General features: G+C 42.9%; 1 protein-coding gene across 1 annotated transcript in view; it reads left to right on the forward strand.

The window, feature by feature from the left end:
• The first annotated feature begins 304 nt into the window (after positions 1-304).
• The window catches only part of CLMP (CXADR like cell adhesion molecule), a 48,293-nt gene continuing 38,597 nt past the window's right edge, over positions 305-10,000 (forward strand). Inside the window, exon 1 of the mRNA XM_014075074.2 lies at positions 305-385. Within this exon, the coding sequence (XP_013930549.2) occupies positions 358-385 (28 nt within the window). The 5' untranslated portion in view covers positions 305-357. The remainder of the gene's footprint in view (positions 386-10,000) is intronic.

Genomic DNA, 10,000 nt, shown 5'->3' on the forward strand with positions numbered 1-10,000 from the left:
ATGAACGGCAGGAGGGCAGAAGAAACACACACGAAAAGCCAAGTTGGATATTTTTCCGGCGCACCGGAGGCAGTTACCCAGAGCGCATTCCAGAGGCGCTGCTTTGAATTTTGAGCAGGTCTGCTTGTCAGTTTTCCTGAGTGGGGAGAAGTGAGGAGGAAAGAAGGAGGAGAAGGAGAAGAAAGAGAAGGAGAAGGAGGAGAAGGAGAAGAAAGAGGAGGAGGAGGAGGAGGAGGAGGAGGAGGAGGAGGAGGAGGAGAAGAAGAAGAAGAAGAAGAAGAAGAAGAAGAAGAAGAGAGAAGGAAGGAAGGAAGGAAAGAAAGAAAGAAAGGACTGTCACACACACACAGAGGCGGAATGTCTGTGCTTTTCATCCTCTTCCTAGGTAAGTTGGAGAATTTGATTTTTGTCCTTAATTTAATTCGGGAAGGCAGCCTAAAGTTACCCAATGCAACCATAAGGCGCAAGGGAGGGGCACTCTGGGAGGGAAAACTGTTGGCATTAAAGTTTGCAAGAAGCTCATCTGCTTTCAATTGCTTGTTCTTTTTACGATCCTCATAATGCGAGCATTCAAAAGTTTAAACCCCACTTTTCTTATTCCAGCCATTCCAGGCATAATGCTCTCTTCTCCAAAAGATTTGTGGATAGGTTTTGGCATTGTTGTGGTCCTTGTTTTTACAACAGAATCTGTTAACCAGGTTAACTATTTTGTAAAGGGTCTTTCCGTATAACACGGAAAGGATGTGGGGTTTTTTTTTGGGGGGGGGGGTTAAAAAAAATCAACATATTGAACTTATTTGTCTTTTTTTTTACAAACCTGAAACAAAGAATTTCTTGGTTTAGGGCTGGAGGCCAATTTATTTAACTTTTGTGGAGAAGGGCGATTCTCCAAAGGAGTTCTTTTTTGCCTGTTTTAAAGGGGTTCATTGTTTCCAAGTGATACTGTGAAGAAGAAGAAGAGAAAAAAAAGAAATCTAAATGAGAAACAGATGTGTCAACGTACCAGTTGGAAAGAGGTCCTGGGGAGGGAGGGGAGAGAGGATGATTGAAGGAAGGGGGATGAGAGGCAAAAGAGGGAAACTGAAAACCCCAAAAGTCAATCAAAAAGGAAGAGAGGATGGTACAGAGGAGAGATGGAAGATAAAGAGAGTGATATATTATTATTATTTTTTTAAAAACGGTTCCACGGACAGGAAAACAAAGATTGCTGTAGAATCCAGAGAAGGGGAGGAAATGGCTCCTTGATATGTAAAATCCATTCAGTTATGGAAGTGTGGCTGCTTCGCTTTCCATTCGAGGCACAGTGGGGTCATCTAGACCACCCTTAATCAACCCTAATAAGTACTGAACTTTTATTTTATGGAAGATAAGATTCATGGGGCTTTGAAGGGTGCCACTTTAGCTAGATAGGGTCACCGTGGCTCATCCAGAAGCCAAAGAGAGAAGGATGGCCAGATAGGAAGCAGCCAAATTCGATTGATCAGACTCTGTGATAGTTTGAAGGTTGTGAGCACAAAATAAGAAGCAGATCTGCCTTGCGGGGAGCAACTTCTGCCAAATAATGCAAGACGAAGCATCATTTAACACCGCCAGCAATAAATAAGACGGCTCCTTCTGGTGCAGTTCTGATAAAAAAAGCATTGCGTCCACCAGTTATCCACCAAAGAAGGTTATACAAAATGGAGGAGAGAGGAGGTGGTGGGGTGGGGAAGATGGAGACAATGATTAAGGAAGGTAGACTGGATTAAAAGTCAACTGCTCACTTGCTTGTGTGAGGCAATTAGCTGCTGTCGCTTTCATCCCCCTTTCTAAGATATGTTCTCCTGAGGTATGTTATATGGAGAATGAGCTTTCCCTTCTGTCCTTCTTACTACATTGGGGCTGACAAGCAGGCAGCTCTACACAAACACACACACACACAAACACACAAAATCCATAGATTCAGGCCTCAGAAGGGTTGCCAAGTCCCGCTCTTTTCCACCTCAGACCCACTGGAATTGACTGGATGAAAGACTCACCATCTCCCTTAGGAGGAAAGCTAAGGGAAAGAGCACGTACAATTAAAGTCCTTGGAGCTTTTTTTGATATGCACAGGGGGGAAAATGATTGCAGGAGGTTGACAAAGGATGAAATAGATGGGAAGCAGAAAGGATAGCAACAGAGAATTAAGCTGGAAGCTAAAACATGTAAAGAAGGGTTGCAGGAATTGGGTAGGTCTAGTTTGATGAAAAGAAGGACTAGGGGAGACATGATAGCAGTGCTTGAATATCTCAGGGCTGCCACAAAGAAGAGGGAGTCAAGCTATTCTCCAAAGCACCTGAGGGCAGGACAAGAAGCAATGGGTGGAAACTAATTAAGGAGAGAAGCAACTTAGAACTGAGGAGGAATTTCCTGACAATGAGAACAATGAATCAGTGGAACAACTTGCTTCCAGAAGTTGTAAAATCTCCAACACTGGACATTTTAAAGAAGATGTTGGATTTCCATTTGTCTGAAATGGTGTAGGGTTTCCTTTCTGAGTTGGGGGCTGGACTAGAAGACTCCCAAAAGACCAATTGGGCTTATTATTTATTTATTTATTTTATTTATTTATTAGATTTATATACTGCTTCATAGGGCTTTCAGCCCTCTCTAAGCGGTTTACAAATTTTTTTTAGCAAATTGAGTCAGCAACTTGCCCCCACAGTCCGGGTCCTCATTTCACCCACCTCGGAAGGATGGAAGGCTGAGTCGACCTTGAGCCGGTGAGATTTGAACCGCTGAACTGCAGATCACAGTCAGCTAAAGTGGCCTGCAGTACTGCACCCTAACCACTGTGAGGTCTGGTTTTCAGGGCAACAGGATATATTGCACTTCCTTTTTTTAAAAAAAAAAAAGGTTTTTTATTTTCCCTTTTCACATTCATTCACAAATATACATTCTTATAATTGCTAATAACATGTATCTATTCATCATTAATCTTCAGCGTTGTTTTCTTACAAATATATAGAATACAGTGTGGGTCCCTTTCTTGCCACCCCGTGCCTCCATCTTATTTTGCAACAACCTTGCTCCTTCCATCTTCTCAACCTCCCTTCTCTGCCTTCTTCTTTCCTCCTCTCCTTCCTCCTTTCTTCTTCCCCTCTCTTTCCCCACCTCTCTTCTCCTCCTTCTTACCCTCTCTCCTACTCTTAATAGGGTATATCGCACTACTAATGCTCTGTGGGAAGGTATCGCAATTGGATTTCAGTTGGCACATAAACGAAGCCCAACTTGAGGAAAAGTAAACAGAGATTTCATTCCTTGGCTGCTTCTTCTTAGCTGGGATGGACTCCATGGGTGGGGGAGGCATTCTTTCATCCAAGCCAGATGTATGAGACATATTCTGCTGCTGTAATATAACCCATCCTGCCCAGGGTGTCTCTTTTTTTTATTTTTGAAAGAATGTTAACGGCTAGAGAAAAGTTTCACGCAGAACAAAATTCTACGCTAAAGCAAGGAAGCCGAGCCCTGAAACGGTCTTTGTCCCACCAAGGAAAATATTGGCAGGGGAGTTGAAATGTATAGTCAAATATTCCTTCTCCCCACCCCTTTCTGACCCAAAAGCTTTCTTTTTTTAAAAAAAAAAAGATATGCTTTCAGCCTTGGAGGCAAATCGCTTTGTGACTGGTTTAAATCTAGAGGGTGGGGAACGGGGAGTGAGGGGTGGGATGGGGGCTCGGAGAGAGGGAAATGTTAATTAAACTGCATGCTAAAGCTGAAAATCCTGGGGGCTGTCATCCCGAATGACTTCCAGTGCCTTTCCAATTATTTTCCTATCGCTGTTCCAGAGACAAGAAGGGAAGAGGCTCAGAACTTCTCCAACGTGAGGCTGTAGTTGTTGGGGCATTTTTGCCCCTGGAGCAAAAACTGAAGGGGGATAATCAGAAGTAAATCTTGTCATTGACTGTATCTAGGATGACTCCAAGCAAGGTCGATCAAGGGAGAGTAAACTAGAAGGATATAATGATCCAAGGGCTGGGCCTGGACTGTTGTGTGAAGCCATCCCCCCCGTAGTAAAATATTTAGCTTTAGCAACCCTCAATTTTGCAATTCAGATTAGATTAGATTAGATTAGATTAGATTAGATTAGATTAGATCAGATCAGAACAGAACAGAGTAGGAAACAGAACAGAATAGAACAGAAAACAGAAGAGCAGAGCATAGAATTCTATATTGCAATTCAGATTAGAATAGAACAGAATAGAACAGGATGGGAAACAGAGTAGAATAGAATAGAATAGAATAGAATAGAATAGAATAGAATAGAATAGAATAGAAGTCTTTATTGGCCAAGTGTGATTGGACACACAAGGAATTTGTCTTCGGTGCATAAGCTCTCATTGTACATAAAAGCTATAAATGATAAATCAAGATCATAGTCATCATAATATGTGTGTGTGTGTGTGTGTGTGTGTGTGTGTGTATGTATGTATGTATGTATGTATGTATGTATGTATGTATGTGTATATATATGTGTCACAACCCCTGGTAAGCCCCAATTATGGGAGGAAGCTAACAGTTTCCATTATCTGTCAATCGGCTCGTCACAAGAGTCCATCACGACAGAAACCCAATATTTTTACTGTTGCCTTTGTTACACATTTCGTGTTATATTTGTGCTGATAAATAAATAAAGGGAGACTAGTATAGATTTATTTCAAACTATTTAGCTCTCATCAGCTAGCCATACCCTTACTGGGATTCGAACCTGTGCATACCCAGTAAGGGTATGGCTAGCTGATGAGAGCTAAATAGCTTGAAATAGATCTATACTAGTCTCCCTTTATTTATTTATCAGCACAAATATAACACACACACACACACACACACACACACACACACATATATATATATATATATAATTATATAATATATATAATAATTTAAAAGTTTTTTTATACGTTTATAAATCTTGCAATTTCGACTGTAAGAAACGACAGCCTCACCCTCTTCCTTTAATCATGGGTTCATACCTTATTACATTAATTAAAACTTCCATAACACAGGGAGATGATTAATACGCAGAAATGATGTACAGTTTAAACTTGAGAACAGACCAAAGCCATCCCCTCCCTTCCTTGGAAGAGTCAAATCCTTATACATCAAACTCTGGAAAAAAGTGAGCCTAATGAGGCTTTGAAGATAACAGTCGTTTTCAGATGTTCTTTCTTGCACAACTATCTTGCACCACTTGCACTTTTATTTCCCAAAACTTGCACACAGCAAATTTGGGGGTGATTTCTTGTCATTCCAAACCACATAACTCTTTCAGCCAAACTAACTTGAGGAATAAATCACAGCTTCGGCTTACACAACTTCTTGAATCTGGGCAAATGTACAGAGGAGGGTGAGACTAGCTTGGCTCTCAAAATTCTGGGATGTTATGGTTTATCAGAGCTTTTCAAGACCAGCTGAACTCTGCCAGAATTGGGACTGATTAGAATGGGGGAAAACAAGCCGGATGAAGAAGGCCAGAAGTTAGTTTGGACATCCCTTCAGAGAAAAAGAAGGACTAGCGGGTGACATGATAGTAGCCTTCCAGTGTTTGAGGGGCTGACACAAAGGAGAAAGGGTCAACCTATTGTCCAAAGCACCTGAAGGCAGGACAAGCAAATGATGGAAACCAGTTAAGGAGAGAAGCAACCTACTTTACTTTGTTGCCATTGCACCTTGTACAACGAAATTAAATGTGAATCTTCGGTGTACAATGACAGTTCAGGTTGTGGTTGTTAAGGAATGATGTGCGGTCATTAAGCACAACATCAGGGGGTGGCTGGTTTTCTCATTGACTTGGCTTACTGGAAGCTGGCAGTGAAGATCACAAGTGACAATGATGTTGTCAGCGTTCCAAGTATCATGTAGAATTAAATCAGAGTCCAAGGCAAAACGATCCTTAAAGTTCCAATTCAATAAAGCAGACATCTTAGCACATTGCTATGGAATCCCAATTCTGGAAATGACATCAGAATCCCACCCAGTTAAAAGTTCATGCTCTTGCCCGCACACCCACAATCCATCACATGGTCTAATCTTCTTCTCCCAGGCTGGCATCCACACCCAGCTGCTTCCGGTCAGGTGTACTGGTGCGGAGACAAAGGATGACCTTGGCTTCTAGTAAAGAATGAAAACAATACATTCCACAATCTCACTCCTGTCTATTCCCCTCTCCCATCAACTATACTAAAGAAACAGCATAATGAAATAAGAGAAAGTGTGGCAGGCCAAAATTCTAAAAGGAATATAATTGCAGGCCTGACAGATGTGACTAAAAAGCTGTGACCATTGCAACTGTGTGCCAGTTGGCAAGTGCCCCAGTCATGATCCTGCGACTGTGGGGACGCTGTTACAGCCACAACTTCAAGGACCAGCCATAAGTCATCTTGTTGAGCACTGTTGTAACTTTGAACGGTTGCTGAACAAGAAATCACTAAGTGGAGATTACCTGTATAGTCCAAAGCCCTTCCCTGCCTTTCATGGATGAAAGCATCATGATGACACCCTGATGACCATAATTGGGCCAACCACTTGGTGGGCTCCATAGTGCCCCGGGGTCTCTGGCCTGCTGGCAAAACCATCACTTCATGCTTTTAGAAAGAACGTCAGGGAATGTCCTAGAAATAAGGAGAAATTTCCTGACAGGGAGAATAGTCAACCAGTAGAAGGGCTTACCTCCAGATGTTGTGGGCCTTCCAACACTGGAGGTTTTAAAGAAGAGATTGGACATCCACTTATCTGAAACAGTATAAGGTCTCCTGCTTGAGCAGGGGGTTGGACTAGAAGACCTCCAAGGTCCCTTCCAGCTCTATTCTGATTGGATTGAAACCCTTCTTGTTTCTCTAAAACTAGATTCACAACCTATTTTGGAGCATCTGTTTAGATATTATTATCCACCTCTCCCTGATATCCTTCATCAACTTGCTGATAAGTCGGGTACTAGAGAGAGCATAAAGATAACCCTAATAGAAATAAGGGACAAAATCTTTATCTCAAGGATCTTTTCTCAAGTGTTTTTTATTGCCAGATCAAAGCAGGAACTTCACATTTTGAAATCGGGTTATTAAGAAGAAGAGAGATTCTCAGAAGGAATAGCTGCTGGGGGAAAAGCAAGAAAGAGGTGCATTTGAATGGACACGCATTAGCATGTATAAAATTGCCTTTTCTGAGAATGAGTTTCATCATCACTCTGCCCAGTACAGCTATGGAAGCTTGGTACAACGGACAGGAAATTGGGAAATGTTTCTCATCACACTCTTTCCAGCATTTTAAGCCTGAGTCTGCATCCTCTGGTGGGTCTTTTTTTTTTTTTGATAAAGATACAAAATAAATTATTTTATTTGGTGATGTGATGTGCAAACAAGCCCATAAGGACTGCTGATTGGATGATGACTGACAGTCCCAACTGGACTTTCTGTTGTTGTTTTTTCTTTGAAGGCGTTTCGCTTCTCATCCAAGAAGCTTCTTCAGCTCTGAATGGATGGTGGGGAATGGAAGGATTCATACTCCTTGCAGACAGCTGGTCATTTGCAGCCTTTTAGTGGGTCGTTAAGGTCACCTGGAGGTTTATCTCTGTCCTCAGGGTCACCTGATTGATGCAAATGGGTGTGGCGCCTTCTTGGAGCCGTTGAAAGGACTGTGTTGTAGACTGGAGATAGATGATGTCGCATCCTTCCCCCTTTGTTGAGAAAAGGCTGTTCAATTTTGACATTGATGGTCTCTTGGACCCCGCTTTCAAACCAGCGATTCTGTCTGTCCAAAATGTGGACTTTGGTGTCTTCAAAAGGGGGGCCTTTGTCTTTAAAATGCAGATGGACCGCTGAATCTAGTCCTGCTGGGTTTGTTCCCCTATGTTGTGCCATGTGCTTATGAAGTGGCTGTTTGGTTTCCCCAATGTACAGATCTGAACATATTTCACTGCATTGTACTGCATGTACCACGTTGCTCAGTTTTTGTCTGGGTGTTTATCTTTGGGGTGGACTAGTTCCATAGCAGGCATGATGACTGGCAGGTTAAGTTAAGTTCATTCTTGTTTTTTGCTCAGGAACATTTCTGTTTAATTTCCCGCTTGTCTGCCCACCACTTCCTGCTTCATAAACCCCCAAGGCCACAAATTCCACAAACGGAACTGCCAAGTTTAGCCGTTTCGTCCCCAAAGGGTCATTTGGAAACCACTTTCTCTGCTTTGTCCTCTCCTGTTGTGAGCCAATAAAGCAATAGCAATAGCAGTTAGACTTATATACCGCTTCATCGGGCTTTCAGCCCTCTCTAAGCGGTTTACGGAGTCAGCATATTTGCCCCCACCAATCTGGGTCCTTCTTTTTACCGACCTCGGAAGGAAGGAAGGCTGAGTCAACCTTGAGCCTGGTGAGACTCAAACTACCAAATTGCAGGCAGCCGGCAGGCAGCAGAAGTAGCCTGCAGTACTGCACTCTAACCACTGCACCATAAGATCTGTATAATAGCAGCCCAGTCTACCTATGGAAATTTATCAAGGAGAGAAGCAACCTAGAACTAAGGAGAAATTTCCTGACTGTGAGGACAATCAACCAGTGACACAGCTTGCCTCCAGATGTTTTCATTGGAGATTTTAAAGAAGAGATTGGACAGCCATTTGTCCAGAATGGTGTAGGATCTCCTGCTTGGGCAGGGCATTGGACTAGAAGACCTCCGCTGTCCCTTCCAACTTTGTTATTCTGGAGGAGCAAATTCTGGAGATTTTTAAGAAGATACTGGAGAACCACATTTTGTCTATGGTTTAATGATGGCTGGGGAATTCTGGGAGTTGAAGTCCCTACATCTTCAAGCCTCCAACGTTTAGAAACACCAGGCTGGCTGATACTTGTGGTCCCTTCTCGTTTTACAGTCTTACGATTCTATTAACTGTCTAAAATAAGTAACACCAAGTCCAGTTAAGGCCCTGGTCTTGTGACTTTCCACTGTCTTTCCAGAGAGCCCAAGGCAAAAAAACCCCGCTCATCTAAATACATACAGGTCTTTTCAAATGTGACAGAAAGAATACATTTTCACCTATTATACATCACCTCCGATGTTGCTAATGAAATATGGAAAGCGATTAAAAACTTTTTTAAAAAAAATCTGTTTCCATTCCTGCAGTCTTAAATATCCAGGCTGTGCAGAAGATTAGTTTAATCAAACGAATGTTTTGAATAGAATTGTTGAGTCCATTTGATGCGTCCATCAAGCCGAGAGCTTTTCAGTTGATTCCAAAGGTCGGACTCAGGGGTGGGTTGCTAATCCCGTTCCAACCAGTTCAGTTGGAACGGGGCCGACGGCATCCTCGTGCACGCGTGCAGTTCACGCATGCGTCTTAGTGCCTGCGCGATGCTCCAGCTGCTCGCGGAGACTCGCGCAGGCGCTGTATGTGCCATGCGCCTGCGTGGAAGCGCAGAAGCCTTCAAAGACCGGTAAGGAGCGCGAGCGGGCGGGGAGCCCTTCGCCGTTCCCGGAAGTTACTTACTTCCAGATTCGCCGACCAACTGGTTCGCGGGGACCGCCGCGAACCGGTTGAAACCCACCCCTGGTCGGACTCCTTTCGATGGGCACAGTTGGAGTTTGGCAAGCTCACTTTTTTTAAAAAAATAGTCTTAATTTATCTTAATCTAGCTAATCTTTATCAACATGTTGCTATGCAGACCCAGACTGGACTGGACTGAATGGACTTTTGAGCTGAATCAATCATTAGAACTGATTGCAAATCTGCTTGACTCGTTCAGCTAAAATGACTTTCGCTTGATTTTTCACCACCTGACTGGACGTTCGATTGGTAGAAACATGGTCAAAAACGCCACCCAATGTCAACATCCTTCTTGCATTTAGCATAAGTATGGTTTCAGATAAAGGAAATAATTTTCAGCCTAGGGAATCCACATTTTCCCCCCACTAGTGACCTAAAGAAGAAAACTTTTGGGAGCTAAAGAACATCTTGATGCAGATGGAGAGTGCAAAAGTTGGCTTGAAACTC

The sequence above is a fragment of the Thamnophis sirtalis genome, unplaced genomic scaffold (genome assembly GCF_051295495.1).
Source record: "Thamnophis sirtalis isolate CommonGarterSnake01/CBP01778 unplaced genomic scaffold, rThaSir2_p1.2 scaffold_2, whole genome shotgun sequence".
In the NCBI taxonomy this organism is placed as follows: domain Eukaryota; kingdom Metazoa; phylum Chordata; class Lepidosauria; order Squamata; family Natricidae; genus Thamnophis; species Thamnophis sirtalis.